The sequence below is a fragment of the Anticarsia gemmatalis genome, chromosome 26 (genome assembly GCF_050436995.1).
Source record: "Anticarsia gemmatalis isolate Benzon Research Colony breed Stoneville strain chromosome 26, ilAntGemm2 primary, whole genome shotgun sequence".
NCBI lineage: Eukaryota > Metazoa > Arthropoda > Insecta > Lepidoptera > Erebidae > Anticarsia > Anticarsia gemmatalis.
Genome location: NC_134770.1, coordinates 1,376,558 through 1,403,263, shown reverse-complemented (window position 1 = coordinate 1,403,263; position 26,706 = coordinate 1,376,558). Strand labels below are relative to the sequence as shown.

The following is a 26,706-nucleotide window of genomic DNA, read 5'->3' as shown; positions in this document are numbered from 1 at the left end:
AAAGTCCCTAAATTTTGTTTTATATACAACAAGTTTGCAAGCACATACTGTGATGACACCGTCAGTATCCCTATCTGCCCAAAAAGCTCTCTCAAGGAGTCTCGCGCTCCTAAACTATAAATTGCACGGATAGCTCTTTTTTGAAGGACAAAAATAACATCTATATCAGCAGCCTTACCCCACAGTAATATACCGTAAGACATGACGCTGTGAAAATAACTAAAGTAAACCAGTCTTGCCGCATCCACACCAGCAAACTGTCTTACTTTTCTGATTGCGTACGCGGCGGAGCTGAGTCTCCCCGAGAGATGCGCTATCTGAGTGCCCCATTGGAGCTTGCTATCCAGACTGATACCTAAAAAAGTTGCCGAATCTACCAAATCGATAGTTTGCCCATTTACGACTATGTTAGTACCTGAATTCCTCGCGTTGGGCATAGTGAACCTAATGCACTTAGTTTTGTTAGAATTTAATAACAGATTATTACAAGTGAACCAGTTGATCTTTGCTTGGATCACAAAGGAGACAATAGGTCATAATTTTCCCTGTTGTTGTAGCATTTTTCGTTGCTACACCGCTCCTAATGGCCTATGGCCTAGCGTGATGTTATATAGCTTAAAGCCTTCCTCGATAAATGGTCGATTTAACACAAAAATATTTTTTCAATTCGAACCAGTATTTCTTGAGATTAGCGCGTTCAAACAAATAAACAACCTCGTCAGCTTTGTAATATTGGTATAGATATAATATTTTTGAAATTTATCGATACCTTACTTTCCCATCTCTATACGACACGATTTGTAAATTTTGTCTGCTTAGCTTATTATATAAACGAACTACGAAAAGACAGTTTCCTGGATTTCCTCCTTATTGTTACCCGATTCTTCTCCTAATTTTGTAAGGAAAGTCCTTGATTTAATTCGATAACGATAGGGCAAAACAAGCTTTTATATAATGCTCATGCTCTTGATAATTTCATTACCCATAGTATTGTTAACTTAATGGCTCATCATTAATAGTGGCCATAATGGTAACATATTACTTTTCTTCAACTATAGCAAACATTTTAAAAATAAAGTTCACTTCCTCAAAAAAAATTGTTAATAAATTTTTTAACACGTACAAATCTTTTACCATAATAAATAACTTATAAACACAAATAACACGGAAATCATCCCTTAATTAGCACAGGGTACATTTGTTCAATAAGTCGTACTTTACAGCACATTTTTCTCCATAAAGAAACATAGCATATTTATCTACTACACATATTATTACACAAAATGCTAAACTACTGTTACTCTATTTCAAGGACGATACAACTTGATTAAGAGAATAAACAAAACGGGCCCAATCCTGTAAATCTCGCTGTTATGTGCCTGTTTGCATATAGAACCGTATGCATACTAAATATTTATATTAACAAGCTCCACTGCGGCTCCCAACATTTTTGTTCAGAACTATTGTTGCTATTTTCTGTACCAGCATTCCCAAGCTTTATGCAACCGAAAATTTGTTGTTACTATTATTTGAATCAAGGATTTTATTGTAAAGTAAATTTAATTCTAGATTCAAATGAAAGATTTTCGCAAACCACTCTTCCTAGCTCCTATTTAGGAACTGGGTAGAATGATAGTTCGATCAACACGGTCGAGTAAATCTCACATGCAAGACCGATGGCATTAAAATCTGTAGCGGATCGCTACATACAGCGACATCGACCGGGACCAGCGCACAACCAACCACCACGCGCAGTGTGATTGTCGTCACAAGTCCTGAATCGCGCTATCGAAGTTTGCACTGCAACTGACTATATATACAAGTTCCCGACTACAACAGTCGGACAGCCTAGGCCCACCAGGCATGAACACCTCGCCTGGTCGGAGGATCCTCCCTTTGTGTTGGAGGAACATGATCACTTCGTTCCTCCACAAGTCCTTTATTTTGGTTTCCACTTTCAATTCCAGAAATTTCAAACGGTGAAAGGTCAGTCGAAAATATTTTTCCTAGAATTTCAGAAGCTTGTTTCTATTACGGTCTAATATCTTAACGATTTTGACCACTTTCTCTACCGCTGCACCAGGTACTCAATCGTATTATTCCTAGAGGCGATTCTACATATGATTAAAATGCATCATGTATAGGTTATTAGGTCGCCACATCAACGCATCACCAGTTAAATATGCGCCCATAGCCAGTTGCACTCACCGGACGGTAAACGATCTGTGGGTTAAGCAACCGATGGCGCGGTCATTCCATAGATGGGTGACCGCATAGTGGTATTTGAGCTGGGCGTCTCTGTGCTTCGGAGGGCACGTAAAAGTCGGTCCCGGCTGTTGTCTAATAAGATAACAGTCGTTAAGCCATGTCAAAGGCCTCTCGGGCGGCTTGAACAACTTTGACACTAGGTTGACCACTAACCATACGACAAACAAACAGTTAAATATGTAAGGTCCCCACTTGACATGGACTTTACGCATGCAATAAATGTATGAAACAAATTTTAGCCATGCGAGGTTTCATAACTATGTTTTCCTTCGCCGTTAGAGCAGGTGATAATTATTTCTAATACACACGTAACTTCGAAAAGTCATTGGTGTGTTGCCTCGGGTTCGAACCTGCGATCAGATAAACCGATCCTATGTATTAGTTTGAGATCCACTGTCTTACCCAGTCCCTATTATGTACCCCCTACTATGTTATATAATATAGTTTATTTATGAGAATAGTTATAGAAGTTTATTTGTGGTATGAAGAGAATTTTCTTCAGACAAGTTGATATTATTTTGCTTAGGTTATTTTTGAAGGATACTGTGGTTGGCTTCATGTCAAAGTTAATATGATTGAATATGGGTTTCTCTAGTCTTATACATGTGTTACTTTTTGATATATTTTAGGAAAACAAATTGAAAGTTATTTGTAGAATGTTAAGAGTAAATTCGAATAAAGTAAAAGTTTGTAGCGATCGTAGCAAATTGCATTATTTAGTGTACTAACTTGCCTTAAAAACTTGGCTTGATATTTTCTATTAGTGCATTGGCGGGTATTTCGATCGATTATAATTATCGAGACCTTACATTATCTTAAAGAATCATGTGGATCGACTAAGCATTGATGCAATTATGACTGCGTGATACCAATATAATACTACAGTTCATTTTTCGGTCCATTAGGCTTCACAGGAATTTATATAATTGATGTTTGGCGCCTATAATATGTACTTTTATGTCTATGAAAACCTAACAGTAAAACGAAAATAATGTCGAAACCTGTTATCTGGCTCTCTTACCTGTACGGAACAAGATAACCCAAATATAATATAATTATAAAATTACCATTTCGTATTAAGGACAAAAATCACGCCCTCGCATACTTATCTATATTTAGAAAGGCTTACATTCTTATCCCTTCCCTAGTGAATGCATGTACGAAGGGCTAAACGGGAGCAGATAAAACGTTTTCACTATCTACATGTAATAGTTGCAAATACTTTGTTATACACTGTTCAAAAGGTGGGCCAACATGTTGGGTAACATGTTGGTGGTGTTGGACAAACTAAAATAAGACTCGTATTCTTATAACTAAAATTAAGGTTTGGGTTTGAAGGCTCGCAGACTTTTCCGGATTTATCGAATGTTACATAGCCTTTTCTCCTGTTTGCTAGACGTTTCGACACTGATTACTCGAACGTTGGTCGTAATTAGTTATTCATTTTGCAATTACGGCTACTGACATGACATAAGACAAATCCTTGTAAAAAATAACTATACAGACGCTGGCATTGATAAAACAACGCCCAATAGTAATATTTTTCGTAAATATTTACTCACAGAATAAATTACTTATCACGACACATACATATTCAAATTAGTTCATATATTATATCTAAATTACTGTGACAAGTTTATTGTTGATAAGTTGCAGTCGCCATATTGGAATCAAGCCAGAGGAACTGTCAAGCACTTTGATAAAATAATTTTGTGCAATATGTGGTTTTTGGCGAACTGACGTTATGTCACTTTTCTTTGAGAGAAATTTGCTTAGATCTCACATTTTGATTCGTGTAATTTAAGAGAAAAATATAGAGATGAGGAAAAGCTTTGTACAAAATTATCACGCATATTATTATATGCTTAAGAAGTAACAGTTTCTTAAAGCTATGTTTTGATTTGTTCAACCGAAACTCTCTAAAACGCAATTTTCGTCCTGTTTTGGCTTAGGTTATGCCTTATTACAAAGTACATCAATTGTTTCGTTACATATTTTATTTATAGCGTAAATAAATAGTTTATTCTCCCTTTTTTGATAATTTTGTTGTCCATCCTATCAGTCCGTGTGTCAGTGCTACTTCGTATTCACATCACGGTGTTCGTAGGTCGGTATTGACTCCCAAGCCCGCTATATTTCATTCAATTATATGTACAAACTCCTATATTGTTTTATATTGGGATATAGTGTTAATACTCGTTTGGGTATTACCTCGAAAATGTGAGGTAAGTTCAGGATTGTGTTTCAGTATAAGGCTCAGAGGTAGATAAATAAAATACACTCAGAGTAAGATTTTCACTTAATAGTCAAGAAGATTTTTTTAAAGGAATAATGGAAATTAGAAATGGATATTGTATTATAATAAAAACTTATTGTTAAAAACAAAACCCGCACTATTTTAAAAAAGTGTATACTAAACGCGGTTAATAAATAATACTAATAGGTTTTGTAATCAGTTTCCAGTCATTCTTCTACGAAAAACGTAACAATTGCATTTTCAGATATTCAATTCTTAGGTTATAAAATAAAAGACAGCATCATCAACTTGAAAGCACGGATTTACAACCCAGATTTTGACATATTAAATTGGTTCTCAAAACCATGTTTCTTAGAGCCGTTCATACACTACCCTAATTTCCCAATGTTATATGCTACACGAGTTATATAACAACACAACAAGTCACCACTGTGTTCGTCCTTCATTTGACCTCTAGTTATTTACGAGGGGTCAATAAGAATAATTCACGATACACTTCTATTTTAAGACCTTTCGTCCGCACTGATTCACTGTGCACTATGTTTATTTTGCTTTGTAACCTGACCTTAATAAGATAGACTAGTTGGGATCGGTTTTAGTTAACCGATTTGCAGACGGTGTTAAGAATTGGCAGAATATTTTTGGCTTTTGTTATTTTATTTATGACCTGGATTGTGCTCTATAGTACTTGATGTAGAAAAGGTAAGATAAAAAGTAAGGGTAAGCAGTAGTGTGTGATATTGACACACTACTGCTAGAGTGACAAATTAACTAGATGGCGAATAGTTTGCATTTTTGATCGAGTGAGTGATTTTGTTTTATGTTTCGATGGCTAAATCGGTAAGGTGATGATATCAGCTCACATACAATGATTACATTGTGTTACTGATTAAGAGAATTTCATATTTTGCAATTAATTATAAAATTTGAATGCTGTGATCTCCTGTAATTGAGAAAGCACTTAACTTTTATAATTCTGTTTTTGTAAAGTGTATTTCTTGTTGGAGATCCATAATAAATAAATAAATATAAAAAAAATGTTATAATTAAAAAGTTATGATAGCTAACTAAAAAATCGGTTATTATCATTTTCATTAAATATAATTTATTGTCACTACTACAAATGTAAGCTTACTACAAACAACATTAGGCATATAGCTTTCCCCATAGTAAAAACCAACCCTCAATCCCAAAGAATCTTAAATCTCAACCCCCCATCATTTATTCAGATACATTACAACATTCCGATATCCTTATCTGGCAGAAGCTCGCACTCAAAACGTTAGTTTGCCAATATGGGCAATAAGTGGCCATGTTGGCAATCTGGTGGAATAGAAACTGCCAACTAAATACACAAGGAGATAAGAAATACAAGGGGTAGTTTGTACACCGGATGTTGGAAGGAAATGTCGAAGTTTCATTTATTTAGAATAATGGTTTACTGCATTTCCGGTTAATTGCGGTCTTTGAAGATTATTTTTGTATTTTAATACTAATGCCCGGTTTCTGAGGTACATTTAGTGGTAGTTTATCTACTCAAACAGTCATTTTTATATGAGCCTAAACGCAATTGAATAGATAAACAACCGCTAAATGCACTTCAGAAACCGGGGGTAGGTCTACTTATCTAGGTATTAATGTCTATTTAATTTTAATTAAGTCGTTTTTTAGCCCAAAAATCTACTAAACTTTTGGAAAGTCGCTTTTAAGTATTTATCTAAAAAAACGTTCCAAAATATGATAAGGCGCTTTGACGGCCAATAAAAAATACATTCTCAAATATCGAGTTAAAAAAAATAACCCCAGACGTATTTTCAAACCTAAAATGGTCACCAAACCACACAAACTAAAGTACTTTATGATCTAAAATCGGTCCCCATTCTAAATCCATAACTAATAGCCGAAAACTAACACCAATCGCCAAAATATTCCAAGAAGATTAAACCGAGTCTCAAACATAGTGCACAGTGAACCGGATTATAGGATCAGATACCTAGAAGCGTTGCGTTTGCTTTGATCTAGAGCGTACTGATTGGACCGGTCCATTTCGACGCATGCAAAATTTAAACCTAAGCCCTTAAAGGTAGGTTATGCTTTTGAAAGGGGATGAAACTAGTGACCATTTTAAAAGGGTCTTTTGTACCTTTTTGGGTAGTGTTATCCGTGAAACACAAGATTTTACACGTTCAGGCTCTGTTTGTGTGTTACGCTTTTTCGGCTGAACGATTGGACCGATTGAATAAAATTTTGACAAAGCCTGTGTTCTATAAATGATGATTATTTTCCTCAAATCTACAAGTATAGCCATTTTGATACTTTTTATAGTGACATTCAATCACACAAGAAATATATATATTTTTTTACTTCTCAAAAATAATGTTTATTTTGAAAAGACAGATTGTTTTTAGCGATTCTATAGTAACGATAGTTAGCAACTGCGTGAAACCGACCAAATCATCATCAGCTCATCAAATCATTATTTCATTACCTTCTATTAATAGACTCATACAAAACAAACACACGGGGGCAGTTAGTAGAGACCCCTCTTAATTAAAATAAAGTATAAGTTCAAACAAAACGTACCGGTAGCTAATTTAAACAGTATTGGCGCCCAACGAGGGACTGATCTGTGAGGGTATTTTTTGTACTGTTAATTTAGATATTTTATGTTATTTTTGCTATTCGGTTAAATAACATCATGGGTAAAGTTAATTATTCATAGTAAGGAAAGTTTTTAGAATTGTTGTTGCGGATTGATAGTCATAGTCATATATACAGTCTTTTCAATATTTTACTCGCATTTGGACTAGAAATAGATTGAAATTCTTATTACTATAAAACACAGTTTTTGGGCCATTCCAAATCGTTATCTTATTTGTTTATCCACACTATTGTATAAAAAAATAAATTTAAAGAACTTTGTAAGATGTAAAACAAAAAATGTTTATTTAGTTGTGTATTAATGAGTCGGCCCACCTTCCTTTAAATTCGTTCTCTAACGAGCGTCGGCTGCCTTATTAAAAGTTATAATGAAACAACTACATTGAAGGGAAAATGGGACGGAACAAAAAAATAAATTATCAAACTTTCCTTTCAAAGGGTTTTGGAGAACTCATTATTTTGGAACGAATCTTAGCCCAATTGTGGACTTTAGCAAAGGTATGGAGAGAAATTTAGTTTTCATATGTCTAGACTCGATAGTTAAAGGAAAATTAAAACTCAATTACCTGTGAAATTAAATTGAATGTTCAGAGTTCTTGTATTGTTTAAATGAGACTAATTACGACTTTAATAATAACCACGACAACCGAATCAAGGGTCAATAGATTTATTTACTGTAAACTAATTGAGAATCAAGGTACAACTCACTAAAGTCGCCAAATCGACTCTTTATTTAAAAAGAATCAAGTCAGCGACTTCTAGACTACCTCCTTCACTAAGTCGGCGACATCTGTCGGCAGGTCACCGATTTTTAAGAGTAGACTGCATTTAACATACAGAAAATCGTCTTGGAAGTCTCTAGAGCTTCTTCTTATCGTATGGTTAGTGGTCAACCGAGTGTTAAAGTTGTTCAAGCCACCCGAGAGGCCTTTGACGTGGCTTTGACGTTTAAGAGCTGAATCCATAATATCCAATGCAATACTTTTAGAATCATTCGTCACCAAAACAAAATATCTAAATCATTATGCACGACGCTACTTTTGTAAAACTCACTCATTCTCATACTCAAAACGTTTCATTAACTTTTTACCTTTTCGAGTTTCTCTCACTTTTCTGGACGTAATTTATATTCATCAGAGCTACATTGCCCGGGGGTGCGTTTCCTCATTTCCTAATGGTTTTATTTATTTGGGGCAGGCCTGGCCATCCCCCGAGGGCTGCCTTTGTCACGTATAGGGTTGAATATAGCCAATTGTTTTCTTTACAGCAAATGAGGCTATTTGATAGGGTAATTAACGGGTTTTTTTGGTGTCAATGTCAATATTTGTTTGGATTTTTTAAGGGTGGAATAAGCACGATATAGCTGTATTATCAGAGATGTAATAGGTCACTGAAGTGTTATTAGGGGATTTCTTCCATTCCATAAAAAATAAGACAATAAGATCGTAATCATTAATTTTCTTGATATAACATTTTTGTTCTCTTAATCATTTAGTTTTTCTGGTTGCGATTTACTCTGAAACTACTGAATGGGTTATCATACGGTTTTCATTAATTGATAGACAAATTAAAAAAGTTTTTTTTTTATAAATCATTAAGTTTTTGTGTTTATTAAACAAGTGAGTTAGCATTGTGATTGTTGAAGGGCTCGAAAAAAATTGTATATATGTCTGTATATTTGTTGTATAGTTGTCATTTGGCGCCTATTTCCTCTATAAAGAAACCTCCGCCAGATCCGCTTATATACTCGTAAATAAATGTGTAAAGACAGCTATTTACTTTTGTACTTGTACCAAAGTTATTTCCTCCTTTATAACAATAATAAGGTACAATAATAAAAATAAAATAACAAGGGAAATATCAAATATCTAAATAAATATACCGACACACGTCAAATAATACGACACCCAATTGTACTTTCTGTGCTGACCTCATTTGATGACGCATCGCCGTAATTGTAACTCTACGCTGAATGATATCGTTCATCAAATATGTACAGATAGCAAAATAAATCCTCTACTTTTTTTAACCAAGTTTTTGATTTGTAACTTGAAACTAAATTAAGTCGCCGACCAATTTTGTTTTCTTGTAATAAATAGTTTTGCGAGCACAGGTTGGCTGAAATTGTCTTACAGATCAGTGAAACGTTGTCTGGAGAAAGTGTCGAGGGTATAAATTATTTATCTGAAATATACGTCAAAGCATGGTCGTGACGATTGCTGAAGATAGAAATCAGACAGAGAAAGAAATGATTTGCGTGCTCTAAAATTCTCAGTATTGCCCAAAGTTTGATAACATTCCCACCGCTATAAGACCACTATAATACATATAATAATACTAGCTGACCCGGCAAACGTTGTTTTACTATATAAATTTTAAAAATACTGCCACTTAGGGGTATGAAAAATAGATATTGACTGATTTTCAGACCTACTTATTATGTTCACAAAATTTAATTATGAGAATCGGTCAAGCCGTTTAGGAGGAGTACGGTAACTAACATAGTGACATGGCATTTTATACGGTACACAATTAAATTGTGATAAATTAGATTATTTTATAAAGCCGGTATGTTATTTCCTAACGGTACTCGTGAAAGGACAAGCCTACATATAAAATATCGATCATAGGCGTATTGTGTTCGCGCGACGTATCGCGTTACAACCGTTTTTATTAGATCTACATACTAAAATACTATGTTTTTTACATATAAATATGTGTCTATTTAGAAAGACAATTTCAGACTTTTTATTACATAACAGTTGATGTTTGCTTTTCGGAACAAATGGAAAACCAGGGGAGGCGTATCTCGAAATGGTTACATTTGTAGCTCTTCCGTTAGGATCGCAAGTTTGATATTCACTCGAAATACGTATTCGTAGGATCCAATATAAATTGAAATAATAAAAGATTTTTAAAAAGAATGACCCAATTATGTTTTTTTTTTATTTAATTGTATTTTATTTTTGTTGCTTATAACGCCCCCACAAATTCATTTTACTAATTGCATTGTCTTTAAATTTCCATAATAATTGTTACATACACATATACATCGTTTAAGATGACAATATGGGTATATAAGACCTATCTAATATTCCCATATTATCTTAAACGTTTGTCCGTACGGTTACAAATAGCCTGTATGTTTACACGCGGTAATCCGCAGCAGCCAACGGGTTAAGTGCTTATGTTGAGACCTAGGGATAAACGCAGACCTATTTGCGTTCCACGGGTTACATATAAATAGAGGGTTTGAAGATTTTTGTGAAAGGTCTTTGAACTTTTGTGACCTTTGTTTTCTCGTTTATTTAGATTAGATACATAAGGTTTTATGTTCGTTTACTTAATCTTTTGTGTGTAAGTGTGTATTGAAATAGATTTATTTGCCTTGTAAAAACTGAAAATATAAATATTGACATTGGAAAAGTAAATTAAGTATAACATATTTTAATTAACATATTTGCAACACAACATAGATATATGGTAAAAGCCACATACTTACTTTAAACTTGTATCATTTCTTGATATTTTTCGTTACTACTTTTGTGCAATCTAGAAAAAATACTCTACACTTTACACTCAACAATATTGAACAGGACAACATAATATTGGGGCATGAAATCGGTACGTATTATAATAGTTAATTTAATATTATAACATCAATGCAGTGTCAGAGTTTGAGACTAGTTTCAACAGAAGAATTATGAAAAAATACATTATATTGTCATCTAATTTATAGCCGTGGTACTTTGACAATAAAGATGCGGATACGAAAATGACATCGTCATAATAATCATCTTTTAGTGTTTACATCACAGCTTTACATATTGCAATGCAAAATATTCTGTAAATATATTTATTTATGTGTTGCGGTCACAGTGAATTAGCGATTACATCGACACTTAAATCTATACTTCAATCTTGGATAAATTTAGAAGGAAACCGTACTGGTTTTTCTCCTTGATCTTGCAAACGGCCCTCAAGCGACTTTTGCTTTGCCACTCATAGTTGCATCGTAAACAGTTAAGACTTTTGGCCACTAATAGTTGCTGCAAGTCGCTTTCTTGTGAGATCATTTTAAGTCCTTCCTATACTTTTAGCAGACTCGTAACAAGTGTGGTTAATTAACATTTGTTTAATTTCTAATTCACTGTGTCCGCTATTCGCTGCGCGGAGTGCGCTTTTTGATACTGGATTGTGTATGTGTTTTACAGATTAACATAATATATCTTTGAAACTGTGACACTAAAAATGCTTATTTTTAATGCAACTTTGTAAGACAAATAGCTTTTATACTGTGTATATTTAAATAAATTAATAATTTGTGAAAAAAAGCTGTGTGTCTCGCAAAATATATTTATATGACAGCATTTACCCATCTCTTAGCATATACAATAGTCGTATGCATCCACTATACTGTTTTATATACTTTTAACATACATATGTACACCAAATGTTAAGTTGACCGTTAGATTATCATGAAAAAACGACAAAAATATTGCGACTTGTCGGTACAAACCGGCGATTATAATGTTGCCTCGCAACTCTCGAGTCGCAAGTTGTTTAATTTAACTGCATGATCTTTTATAAGTTTAATCGCAGATGTGATGGTTTGTTCTGCGAATTTGTAGTCTATAAATCTGCTATTGAACTTAATTAAGTGTAAAAGCGACTATAACACTTTCTTTGACAGAGTCGCGCGTCGCAGAGTAGCGAGCGCGACTGCGTCGGACACAAATAATCGCGCGACAAAATTGTCGTCGATGCTCCACTAGCGGTCAGCTTCAGATTTCTACTGTCCTTACAATTTATAATAATAATGTTATTTAATTAATAATCTTCCATGCACATATAAAACTAATGACAAACACACTCTTGAAAAAAAATGGTTTATTAAATATTACATATTGTATATCGGTTTGAAATTCGTTCACTGAACAAAGCAAACAGACAAAAAATCAATAACACAGACACATTTGTCTCTAAGAACACGATATACAAATCGATGTATTGAAACTTTCGAGAAAAAATATATTTTTTCATTTTTTTTTATAAGTTTTTTTCTATTATTATTTTTGTAGCTTCTTAATGAAATTGGCATGCACCGTTAACGCTATGCGTGGTGACGATAGTTTATTTTTTTATTGAGTTTTTTTTAAAGAAAAGAATAAAGAGTGTGTTTCGTCTTTATATGTGCAGGGAAGTGAGGTGTGTGGGTCGCGATCGGCGACTGCGGACGCCACGCGAACGCGGTGAGTGTTAGCAATTAGTTTAGGGCCATCAGAGAGTAGCAACTTTTTGTAGCGCGAAGTTGCCGGTGTGATTATGTCAACAGACAAGTTGCTCGTCTAGGATGGCTCTTAGTTATTAACTAGCCTTAAGATGCAATCTTTAAGTTTAAGATTATGTGTATAATTAAAAAAACTGGACTGCCACAAAGTCATGAGTGTACAGTTCTGTATGTGTCACTATAAAAATAATTCCTAAATCTGCACTGTATCAGCCCATGTAACTGTTACAAATCATCGTATCCCAAAAACCAGAAACAAAAATATTTGAGTCGCAAAGTTGCTAAAATTGCAGCAAAAAGTTGCCAGTATGCAGCAAACTATATACTAACTACAAGAAAATACGTTTGATCTTTATTTCATAGTTAATAAGACATCGGTAAACGTTTGTACGTGTTCCGAAGGCCTTACGTGTCGTCTCGGCCGTCAATTTACACTGAATACAGTGCTTTATATATTCATGGAGAAAGTGCCATTTACAGTTTCACTGTGAAGTAATAGCGCAGAAGTTTCAGTCTATTCATTCGCTATTTTGTTATGAAAATATTGAATGCTTGAAAAGATTTTCCAATATCATATTGATAAACAAAGTCTTGTGACGTTTGATAAAGGATGAAAATCCATGCATAGCTGGCAGAGAAATCGCGTAACAAACGTGTAAAAAGAACAATCGAATTGACAACATACGAATTGGTAAAAGATAGAAAAACGTTACGGTCAGGCTCTGTGTTTAAATTAAACATTTTTAGTCTGTGAGTTATATTTATTACTTATTTTTAAATCTAACTACATAAATTGTTGTTTTCTCAAAACCATATAATGATTGCTTTTAGAAAAATGTAGAGAATCAAATTAAAATAAGTTCTACCAACTTCATATTTCTTGTATCCATACTCGGCGAAACTAATTAATTTTAACTAAATATTATCATAATCGAAACATATTATAACTGGAAAGTTTCACACGAAGTAGAGTTGATTTTACTGAGAAACTAACCGCCAAGAAATTCAGTTAAGTTTAAAGTTAAACCACCACTTAAGACGGTGTTTTGCATAGTTTATACTTATATGAGCTGCAAGTTAGCGAATAAAACTGGCTAAGTTAGGTTTAAGTGATCGTTATGTACATGGTTTTAAAGCTAAGTGATGGATTTACGAGATTCAGGGCAACGGGTACTCAAATGGTTAAAATTATGCTTTGGTTAAAATAAAACGGTAGTCTGAAACAAACATAGAGTAATAAAAAATACTTTAAACTTTGTTTTATAACCATATTAATACTCTAGTTAAACACCTTGTGTTTTCAGTGATTATTAAGTGCAGAATATTATACATGGGTTTAGAACCAATTTACGTATCGTCAGCGACCATCATCTCCAGCCGATTTAACTGTAATTTTACTGAAAATACTGAAAATTCCATTTTTTTTTGTCTGTATTGCATGAAATTCTTTTTTAAAAGTCAAATTGGTCGACTTCCTGAAAACGTCGATTCTGCAAAACTCTTTCAGTCAATCTAATTTCACGGTTTTCTTCGAAATATAAACCTTTTGCTCCTTTCATTTTTCTTTCTCTATTTGTATTTTGAAATATTGCTTCCGTTTGGTTTGCTGTTTTATTGCTGCAGAAATTTTCAGCAGTTCGGAGTTTTACGCACTTGTCCATGTTATATGAAATTATTAGATGCGTTTGAATGCGAAATATTAACAAATATTTTCGGTTCAGAAAAATATTGAAAATATTGATAAATTTTTCAGTCCAAAATATTAAATTCTGCCTGAATTTTTGATTTGTGTAAAAGTTTTTTACTACCTTATATTTTTTCATTTCGCTAGTTAAATGATAGGATAACTTAGCAATATAGGATTATTGCTAAGTTATCCTATGTTAGTGAAATTATTATTGCATTGACACAGTCTACTTTCATTTAGAGCATTAATTTCTAAGCTGAATCACTCTCAAGATACAGATTTCCTAGTTTGAGAGGCAGGGTGTAGTTTTTTTTGTTATGGTGTTTTCAAAGTAGATGTACCATTTCACCCACTGCCCCGACCTGTCATGCGAACTGCATCGAAGGCCGCTCCCAAACATAGCACAATCGATGTTTCTGAATTACTTATAAGTATCGTAGGACTAATGGAGCGGTGGCCGGGCCGGTCGTACGCGTTGTCGTACAAGAGAGTTAATTGGGTGCCCGTGTTTACAGCCACGGGGCTTGTGTGGAAACTGCAGAGGGTCACTGGCGTTCTGACTGTTATGTGGAATGCGTGTGAGTTTGTTTTGTGAGAAAAGAAGGAAAAATAAACTGTGTTGTTTTTGAAAAAGTTTTTGATAGTTGTCTTTATATATTTGTTGTCTTGTTGGAATATTTAAGCTTAGTGACGAATACAACATTTAAAATACTGTTTTTCCTATAGTTAGATTTTATTAGAACAGTCGCTCCATGTTAAATGCTGATATTCAGCTGCATCCTTTGAGACTCAAAGCTAACTGCAACATAGTTTGGAAGAAAGACTAAGGCTCAAAGATAACTTTATTAGAGGAATAATTTTGTTTTTTTTTGACAGTATCTCCATATAATACGTGTCATTAACGTTCAATTTACTCCAAAGAAGATTATGTTATATGTGTAAGCTAGGATTTTAACCTGTTGCTGGCGTCGCTAATTTATTTATCAACGCATCATAATAGGATCATCCGTGTCTATTCATCGCAGCTTATCGCATAAATTAATTGATATTTTCTGAAATATCCTAACGCATACGAACTTGTATTGTAAAATAATGTATAAAAAAAACTTAAATTCATTAGAAATATTCATAATGATATAATTAGAGAAATAAGCTAACACATTATAATTTTAGTTGCAAAAGAGCTGCGCGAATCATTACTGATTTCTCTCCCATCTTGGAACTATCTACTGATCATTATAATTAAGCCTATACTTTCGTTGTTACAGTGTCAGAAGATGTGCAGCCAGTACAAAGGAGCGCCCCCCTACTACAGTCCCCCCAGTACACCGGGGGGAGGCCACAGCCATACAGTAAGTAATATCATTTAGAAAAATGCATATTCTACTTCTATGGAGGTTAGAACAGCCATTTTTTAGGCTTTTATATAGTGTGGTTGTATTTTCTTACATTTTGATACTTCAAAATGGATTTATTTACAAAGGCACTATGTTTAAAGGTACTTATTTTTTATTTTCGTGGATTTATTTACATGAGTATTGCAGGAATATTTAAATAACTAGTTATGTCACATAGTTTACACTCCAAAACTACATAATGCGAACATATAAGTGAAATACGAACGAAGCTTAATTCACCAAACATACTTCACACAATCATCTTTCGAATAAAAAATAACCTTAAAAAGCGTAAAACAGCCTATAAAAGTAACTAGTTATCAAACTATTTAGGCATCTCCCGTGGAGCAAGTTTCAAACAACCAACTTTTGACTACACTGTCCAACGTTCGTTAGTTTCCTGCGTCATAAGTTTTTTGAACTCGATTCAGATAAAGTTTCGCGGTTTTTGACAACTTCGCTTTTTGTTCTGCACCTGCAAACTTATTAAAGTTTGCCTTGTGACCTTTTTACTGAATAAGCATTCTAATAGGTATGTTCAATTGAGGTTTTCTCTTCTTCAAAATATAAGTTGGAGTATAACTGTTATAAATTGAGTAACAGATTTTAAAGCACATTTCTTGATTCTCCGAGGCATGGAATATACCACGGAAATTTGTGAAAGTTTTGAAAAACGGTAAACAGCTTTTTGGCTTAAAATGTTACTTATTTTATTATGGTTGCGATTAGAAGAAATCATCATTTTGGGGCTTAGTTTCTGTTGTCAGTCTCACCTTTGTAACCACAACTTTGCCTAGATTTCGACTACGCAAAAAACTTCTTAAAAACTTTGATGTTCTTTATCAAACTATGAGTTAAATATACCGTCTTCATTTCAAACTGTTCTTGCGTGACAAATCGGCAGCTTTACCAAATATTCAGTCGACTAAGAGTCTTCTCAATTGCATCAGAACCAATACGTTTGCAGCTGAATGCCCTACACACGCGTCTGTACATCTATTCACTAGTATAGCTATGAGCGTAGATAGATACATATTTAGTATTGAAATTGCTTTTGGTTTGATCCTGATGAGATGTGAGACCTATGAATCTGGATTTGTTTTTTCAGCATTTTACTACAGATTTACTTCTGACTGATAGCAATATAAAAGGAGTTTTAAATTGATGATAGTTGCTCACTAGATTTCTAGGATTGTATTTATAAATAATCAAGATGAATTCAAAGTTGTTTCAACAATTTTATAAACTAAGTTATCTAATACCCAGTTTAACCTACATAGCAATCCTAAATACAGACTAACAGGCCACATGTCCATTCGCTCTTATAATAACAGTCACAATAGTTAAACAATTAGCATGTTTAAAAGTTCACAAGTCAGGGAACCGATAAGATAGTAATGAAATAAATATTTATTCTGAATTATAGACACCCCTCTGCTATCATAGACATTAATGACAGGAATTACCTACTTGAATTTGTCTGGTATCTATTAATGTGTTTTATAATGTAAATATATACAGATTTACACCCGTGACTATACACATATCCGTGCCAGTATCTCGCAGTGGCTCGTAGTAATCCATCGCCTGTCGCCGTTTGAGCGAGCACAAAGCGCCACGTCACGCTTGTACGACTACAAACAATACTATATCTTGCGTTATGTGCTATATTACTATAGAATACTAATGCAGGATATTGAGATTAATTCCAACAAGATTTGAATCATTATTGTTAATTTTTCTTTATCCACTGTAAGTTGGTACACTTTGCACACCAGTCGTAGCTGTTTTGGGAAACTCATCTTGTTTTTAGATAATTATTTTTGCCAATTTTCTCTAGTATATAATTTATCCCTATTCTAAAAAGCAACTAAGGAATCTAGTTGCAATTTACCGTTGTCTACCCAACCATGATCCTATTTAAGTTTCTGTCCACAGAACTTCTAAATCCTAAATATACTTACCTCAAATCTCAACCGTAAGATTACAAAACTTTGCAAATATACATTATATTTCAACTAGTAAGCGCAACTACGGACACCTCACGTAAATCTAGAGTATTACCAACTACAGAAAACAATCCCTGACCTTAAACTTGCAAATCTCTCCGTTTAATTCAAATCAAACTTCCCGACATCGAATCTCGAATAGTCCCGAAACTTACTTCATCCAAATGCACAATTCTCGATAATCCACCGACAATTTAATACTACCCAACAACTTCAAACTGTGCCTTCTCTTTTTGATCTACCCGAGAGTGAGCGAGAGGTCCGAGATGGGCTAGAAGATTAGAAAGAGACAGATGGTGCGGATATAGTAGGGTAGTTGAGAAAGTGCTTGAAACGTTTGGAGTTCGGACGCGTCTAATACGTTGTGGCTTCCGGTGAATGTTGGCCGGAAGCTGTAGAACTTGAAACTTTCTAGCGGTTGATTCTGGCGTGTGGCGGACGATTTTAAACTTTTGTTTGTTAGTAACTGTAGTGTACTCTGTCTTTGTTAGTGAGAAGTGGCTATGTTTGTGTCTACGTGAAACTCGATTTAAATCTCAAAGAAACACTGGAGAATTCTAAACAAGAAGCTGGAACTGTTGGAACTACTATATTCTTTATTATTTACGGGTAACACTGGTAGCAAGTTTAATAAAAAATTGGACTAGTTTTACTAGAAATATAAAAGATGAACTCAAGCTTACCTCGCCGTAGCTCTTTGTTAATTTCCATCTAGTTTCAGTTTGAAATCTTTTCAAAACTTACTAAATTCTATCCTGTTGACATCAACAAATAAAAATATCTACGAACAACATCTAAAAACCCAACTGGAGTGTGAATTGCACAAGTTTTAGCGAGAAATTTCACCATTTTGCATATCATAATGTATTCATCGTTTTCTTCGGGTATTTCTTACCGAGGATGCTCTAGAAATTCTCTTCCTACTACGTAGAAACATTTCGTAGTGCAAATGTTCGCTGTTGCTGAATAAAATATATTTATTTCGACGCTAATTTGATTACAGGACTATTTACTTGCTTATGTGTGGACACAATATGTTTCATAATATTTCAGTAGAGACTTCTGTTGTTCCATCATAATTTTATTTTGAAATGAAAAGGTAATGAATGTTTAGAAAAAAAATGTTGTATAGCCAAACGCTTTCTTAAGCTCGCAAAAATAACATGACATGTAAGTTAATGAATGTGTTTAAAAAAACTTATTTAGAAGAACTAAACGGTTTTCTTAAGTTCTTTTAAATAACATCTCGCACAAATGATCAGAAAACTCAGTAATGGCATTTCTGCCAGACAGTTCGTTCCCGAGATCTTTGGGCTACAACCACACGCGCTACCGGTCCCACCACAGAGCAAATTATAGATATACAGCTTAAACAATTTCAAATCCAAACATCTGAGCGACAGCCACATACATACACTAAGGAGCAAATGATAGGCTTAACATTTTTAACAAATATGAAATATGAAAACAAATATTGAAGTACAGTGTCCCCATTAAAGTTATCACAACAGATAGTTAATAAATATCAAAGGTTATTAGTACGGGATAACTAAATAAATTAGTGCCATACCGGCCATGAAACTAGACTAACTAAGTTAGGTACGTGTTGGAAAATCGATGGCAACTCTAACAACGGGAGCGAACGATAGTAACCTGATATATTTACGTTCTTTAGGGTGGCTTTCCACCAGAAATGTGCTATGATAGGTGCTGGGAGGATGTAATAGCTGAACTTTAAAACTGTGTGACCGTTTCCACCAATACTACTTTTGACTGCCTCCGTGACGCAGCGGTTTATCGCCACGCCGATACCACTGCGTCGGGAGGTCGTGGGTTCGATTCCCACACGGAACAATCATTTGTGCCATCCACAAATAATTGTTTCGGATCTGGTTGTGCTTTTTGTCCGTTGTTTGTATGTTTGTTAAAGTCCCCGCGACACAAGAGCAATTCTTAGTGCGGGGGTTGTCTTTTAAGAAAAAGAAAAATACTAGGCTATGTAGCGGTGCGAGTTAGATGTGCTATGAAGATGCGCCAACGCAAAGATGTACAGCTCGAGCTATACGATGTATTGATAGAAAGGAAGCGACGCACGCGTCACGCTTAGCACGCATCCATAGCACATCTCTGGTGGAAAGGCACCATTGTTCATCTTTTAGGAAATGTATAGGGCAGTTACCACTTTCTTTAAAGTAAATTATTTAACCCATTATCGTCCCACTGCTGAAGATGAGTTTGCTCCTATAATAATAATGGGTTTAGGTTTGAATCTGTCACGCTGTGTATGCTATTTTTAAGAATTTTCAGGCATTCACGGTTTTGCATGCAATATATTTGTTGCTAAAGTTGTGTCCCTTTAACTGTTCACGAAAGACCCTAATGCATTTTCCAAATGAAAGTTTAGAAAAATTAAAAATCGGAATTTAATCAATTTAATAAATAGGTCCTGTTCGAGGGCCTATTTATTCCAGTCTTATTACCTATCTTGGTTTTAGGCCAATGTTAGGCATAAAAAAGAAAATCCTACTTTTTATACTTCCATAAAAACTCTACAAAAGGCTGTACACATCCATGTTTAATTCAACAAGAAAATAAAACGGAACACCTCATTCTCTTCACTCCCAAATTAAGCAATCCAGAATTACTACAAAATATAAAAACATAATAAACCACCATTTTCGTGGGTAGTCGTAAAAATTTGCACGGAATTGAAAAATTCATGCATAAAAGATAGAAGTCACACGTTACCAAATGACCTATTCAGTTTGAATAAAAACCAAATTTGTTTTAAACGATTCCAAGCGGCGACGGTTTGAAGGAAATTGGATTCAAAACCGTACTTTTTCGAGATTAAAATGGTAGGCATTGTTCATATTGAATGCCTGGATTTAATATGGGGCGGCTGATTTGAAATCACTTTAGATTTATGCGATTCAAATCTTGTGTTTGGTTTGTTAGGTTAGCTACGAATACGTTTATTTAATTTAGTTTGGGAAACACAGATGAAGAAATTGTCATATCATATTGGTGATGTTGTATGTATTTTATTTGTAGCCGACGGTCCTGTATGACAAGATGTATGGATGTGAACGAAGCAACGAAGTTTGTATTGATCGTATCCAGTGGCATTATTTGGTATCTGCCTACCCCTATGAGACGTGATATTATGTACGTATTAATGTAAAAGAGAATTGCTACATAGAAAGCGAAAAAATTACGAATTTGTTAAAAAAAAACAATGTTAGTAAAATTTTTGATCATGTGATGAAAAAATATTATGAACTGTTAAAGTGCTTGTAATTTTCTATTATAATTTACATCGCTACATAAGCATTCGTGTAAATACTTCTAAACGACCCCATCCATTCATCTTGCGGCTCGCATTAAAAAAAACGCTGTAAAAAAGCACTAAAAAACTAAAATAGGCGGCCACACAACGAACGCATAAAAAGTGGGTCGCATTTAAAAAGCGCGCGAGTGAAAAGCGACCGTCCCTGTTGAAATCCGGCGGCGGAATGAGAGATATGAACTCCTACCCTGGGGAATTGCAATAACGCGATAGGGTTGCACTCTGGAAAATTTAAATAGCGCATCGCAATAACAATAACTATGAATGACAGAGATGTTGATTGTGGGCTAGATTATGCATATTTCTGTTGTCTTTTAATGTATAACCGTTTTTCTAGAAAAAATTGTGTTCACAAATTGCAACTCTTTTTTATTTCATACACCTTTGCCTATGTTATGTAATTTCAACTTTTCGTCAATAAAAGTTTTTCATGAAAGTAATAGTAGTATTTAACCAGGCCCTTAACTCGAGGTTGCTAGTAAAAGACAAGACACAGTTACTCAGAGTGAAATCGAACCTGGGACTTCTTGATAGCCGTCCCAAACACAAACATCACAAAAGCGAAGCGATGTTAAGCGTTATTTTTCATTTCATAAAATTATATCGTACACTGAATACCCAACGTAGTATTAGAAACGCGATAGTTTATTCAATGTGTCATCGCTCCATTATTCATGTATTCAGCTCTCATTGCACCTGGACGCTGGAATAGCTAGCGGTTTTATGTTTCAACCCATTATCCTTATATCCAGTGAAATAGACTCGTCGGGAAGTAGCTGAATTAAAGGATGGTAGACTTCAAATGTACGTTTAGGTAGAGATTTTTTTTTTCTAATGAGGCGTAAGTTTGTTAAGGTTAAAAATTAGTATAGTTTAGACGTGATCAATTTTAAATGGGTGATTATTGTAGAAAATAGTGGCGATAATGACTGATCCTCTTGGTCGGTAAATTTGTAGTAATTGAATAATTCATACACAATTATGATTATCAAAAGGTAGTTAATGGATAAGCTGCAATTCGGAAGGTAAAGCTGTTGAGAGGGACTATCAAAACACTTTGAACAAACGCCTGATTTGTTCACAATTTACAGAATTAAAACCAGAATGAAACTTTTCTTTCTCTAAACCCTAAACAATATAAAAATAAAGTTACATTTCTTTTCGTGATTTCCGTACTGCAGTATGCTTTCAAGTTTCAACAAACAATTCACAAGCAAAACAAATCTTGTGAATTCAGAATAAACAAATAATGTAAGGTGAAAATTACAAGAGCCGACAGCCCTGGCAGGTAGTGACGTGCACGGTGTTGCCACATGTAAATAATTCATAAAGTCGAGCGGTACACGCGCACCCTGTATCACGTTGTGCAACGTGAATGATTCTGATCATGGCTTGTGTTTATTTTTTTTAGGATTGTTTTGATAACTGTAGGGTCTATGTAGTACGTATAGCAGTGATAGCCGAGTGGTATTAGTTGGCACCTCTCATGCAAGTTGTCGACCGTTCAAACCCGAGGCAACGCTCCAATTTTCGAGCCCTTCTTCGTTTGGAAGGAGACCTTTGCCCAGCAGTGGGGCAAAAAAGGGTCTTATTGCTAGGTTCTTGTCAAAAACACCGAGTTGGTAGTGAATAAAATTCGTACTAACTAAAGATTATTTAAGTTTTATAAAATTCCGGAACGGATGAACCGATTCAAATTTGGTAAATATATCTCAGTGTACGGCATGGTTTTTGTTTTGTAAAACAAAATATTACATAAAACTAGCAATCTATGTAACATTTCAACTGGGTCTCAAACTTTGGCTAGACGTTTCATTTTGTAATAAGTGATATTCGAATGCACGACCTCTCGCCTCGCAAAACCGACTGTGATTGTCCCAATGATGCTTCAAAATAATAGTATTGTTATTCATCCTATAATGTTATATTCTGCAATACCTCATAAAGATTACAAATGCATTAATTCTATTTATGGAATGTTTCACACAAACATTTGATATTGCACTTAAAACTGAGTGGCATCATCTTAATGGATATTTGAGTGTCACTTAACCTCAAAATTAAGATAAATTGTATATGGATAATATTAATTATGTTATTTATGGCACCCCTGACATCAAAAGTCTTGTATGTCAGTGTTGCCAGAGATAAGTAAAATGAACAACAATGGTCGGTTGATTATTAAAATATATAATATTGTGATACTTAGAGTTGTGTAATTTGTGTATGTAGGCTTTAGGAAATCAATGCTGTAATACATTTATCGAAATTGCATTTTGAACTTCAGGATTTCGGGTTATTTTATTTTCAGTAGTAGTATTTCAGATTTCTATTGGAGAGAATATAAATAGAATTTTTACATTTAACTTTACTTTCTGGTTGGCACGAAACAAAGTTTCTATGAAGCGACACTGTAACCAACAAATAAAAATAAGCTACATATTAATGTATGCAAAATAGTAATAAAAATAACATAAATAAAAGTACAGACAATAAACCAAAACACGCCATAGAAAAACTACCCAAAAAAAATCTCGATCCTAATAAAAAAATCATTCGTTCATCTCATTCACTCGTGATACTGACAGTCACTATTCATTCATTCTTAGTTCTACCCTCATAAAATAGGGGATGTATGCAAGGACGCTCGCACCTGCCCGCTGCTTGAAAAATGTATGGACACTCCCACCCCTAGTTTTTTACCACCTACGATGGTAAACATGAATGTGTTAAGGGATCGTTCGGATGGACGATTTGCCGCACGATTTTTAAGTATTCCCTTTTAATAGTTGACGCTATCGATAGTAACATGACGTCATTGAACAAAATAATAATTATTTCCTTACAACTATATAAGTATTATCGCGTAATCAACAACCTTTTTAAAAAATACAAGCCTTTTTGACTTTTTAGTTTCGTTAATTTAATAGGGACGTTTTAGCTTATTATTATTTCCAAGTTTCGAAGCCTAATTAGTATTAAAAGCATTTTGTTAACGAGCATATTTGAACAAAACATACATATTTTTATACACATTTTTACAAAAAGTAGTCCCACAATTGTATTGTTCCCTTGGCAGTTATTCTGCACAACTTCTCATGTACAAAATTTCATAAAACAAGCAGTTGTATAAAATTACCTTTTTACAGAAACACACAGTTGAAAAATGAAAAATTTAAACCCTTGTCACGTTTTTCGCGAAAGTTTTTAACTGTCACGTGTAGTGTGTACACGACTTTATTTGAACTGAAATAAAGATTGTCGCTACACGTGCCGCTGAAATTGAAAAATATTATGCTAGAAAAAATATTCGCGTTCGTGTGTACGAAGTTTTATGTTTATTCCGTTTGTTTGTTTGTTTGTTTGTTTCATGCGTGTATTTCTACCTCACGGCTCGTACATTGAGATTAAAAGATTTTAAAACGACAGATTTTAAACGTATAGCAAAATATGAGATATATAAACTAAATGTAAAGTCCTCCGAAATATGAGAATATATTTTCGAAATCTTGTAAGTTAAATAAGGCATAAAGAGTTTAACTCAAGATCTTTTGGTTAAATTAATCGTTCAATGCCTCGACCCACGGTCATTAAATATTTGTTTACTATTATTATCTTCAAATCAACCTTGATTCAGACTATAACATTTCTAGTAAGATTTATTTATATACATAAGTTTAAGTAGCTCTTAAATAGTTAGGGCTTGATTACATGCAGGCGGATTCAGAAATAAAATAGTGCCAAAACAATTTAATATACATACTCTACAATTCTCTACTTTAAAGTCGCAGTTTACCTACCTATGTATATGTTAAGCTTTCAGGCTTAAACCAGTACATTGATATTGATAAAATTTTAAACGGAGATAGTTTAAAACTCGGGGTCAAACAAAATATACTTAATATTCTTTCACAGCTAGATTAAACGTACCATAAGACAATATTCTACGATTTATAACATCGCTATGATTGTAAAAGTCAGCGCATTGAAATTAATATCACATTTTTTGGCAGTGAAATAGCAATGTTTTACTTATGAAATCTTAAAATTATTGTCTGGCGTGTAGTTTATGTTTTTGGGTACCGTAATACATAATACTATAGGAAATAAAGATTTTGGCTTTGTTATTTTATCAGTTCATGTTTAATTTTACCCATTGTTGACTTATAAAGGAGAAAGTAGTAGGTACTTTTTTGGAGTGATAAAAATAAAAGTGAGTATAAAAGCATGTATACTTTGATCAACCACACTTTATTTATAATAGAAATCGAACATACGACAGTTACCACAATGATAGATAGAGTGGATTTTGAACTATTTCTCCCGAATCCTATAGTTTATTTAACCCTTATTCATACCTATACTAAAAAAATGATACAACTCTGTCTCTCTTTTGCTAGAAAGTTCTCTACCGATGGATCTCTTCCTTAGAACGAGATTTGTGATGTATAATTATAGATATTATCTCGAAACGAGATGTGACATATTACAACTTTTAAACTCTCGCGTTGCATATTTAATGTATTATAGAATACTGGAACTAACGCGAACACGCATTTTACCTTAAAATGCCTATTATATATTCGCTTAGCCTTTGTTCCAAACTATGTTGGAGTCGGCTTCCAGTCTCACCGGATGCAGCTGAGTACCAGTGTTTTACATGGAGCGACTGCCTATCTGACCTCCACAACCCAGTTACTTAGGTATTAACACGATACCCTTCGGTAAGACTGGTTGTCAGACTTTCAAGCTTCTGACTACTGTTAACGACTGTCAAAGATCTTCGAAAATGACAGCCGGGACCCACAATTTAACGTGCCTTCCGAAACACGGAGGAACTCGATATGTATGAGATGGTCACCCATCCACGGAACAACCTCGGCAAGCGTAGCTTAACCTCAGAGATCGATCCGTGCGGCTGTTGTAAACTAAGCCACGAGCTCCTTACCTTAAAATGCCTATTACTCTTTAAAAAATGATTCACGCGAACAAAGTCACCGACAAAAGTCAATATAAAAACGTCGAACATTAAAATACCGTTATTTCGTATATTAAATAACCCATCAGTAATATATTCCCGGTCACATGTACTCGGAGTGCTTTCAAACAATTAGCTTTGTGTAATGGCTGCCTGTATCATGTATATGACTACCTTAAATGTGTGTATGTATTTGGCAGCCTGTTTGTTGCTCACTCTCTGCAGTTTATTTTATAGTAATAGAGAGTGCAGAATGCTGTTGTCTTGTTTAGTACTAAAAAGATGTAGTTTAAGCTTTTGGTTTCCTGTTTCTAAAGAGATGTCAACGCAATGATTTACATATTTTCAGAAAGTACGGCATAGATAGAAGAAAAAATTTAAAAATTTGCCAGGCTTCTTTGCTCAACATTGGGTAAATGAGGCTTATTGAAAATTTAAGCAACAAACAATCGGCCTAATTTGAAAATGCCCTCAAATATTAAAATCGTAAAATCCATTAAGGCGAGATTTAAATTTGCAATATTACTGAAATAGCTTAATGGCTAATGGCCGTGTTATCAGTGGTTTTATCAGTAAAGGCTTTATGAAGTAACAATGGAAATGGTTTAGAAGGTAGAGCATTGTATATCTTTTTTTATTCTTTTATTTTAAGCATGCCGGACCCAGCATTGTATATCAATGAAGAACTGTTTAGATATTTTTCAATATCTATAACTAGCTGACCCGCACAGCTAGCGTCACGTAACAGAGAATGGTTAAAATTTTCACCGTTTTTGTAACATTTTTTACTGGTACTCTGCTCCTATTGGC

General features: G+C 34.2%; 1 protein-coding gene across 5 annotated transcripts in view; it reads left to right on the top strand.

Annotated features, from left to right (window-relative positions):
* sm (heterogeneous nuclear ribonucleoprotein L) overlaps positions 1–26,706 on the top strand; it is a 469,971-nt gene that overhangs the window by 424,551 nt on the left and 18,714 nt on the right. For all 5 annotated transcript variants that reach the window (XM_076131364.1, XM_076131363.1, XM_076131361.1 and 2 more), the window contains exon 6: positions 15,432–15,515. In XM_076131364.1, coding sequence (XP_075987479.1) covers positions 15,432–15,515 — 84 coding nt within the window. The remainder of the gene's footprint in view (positions 1–15,431; positions 15,516–26,706) is intronic.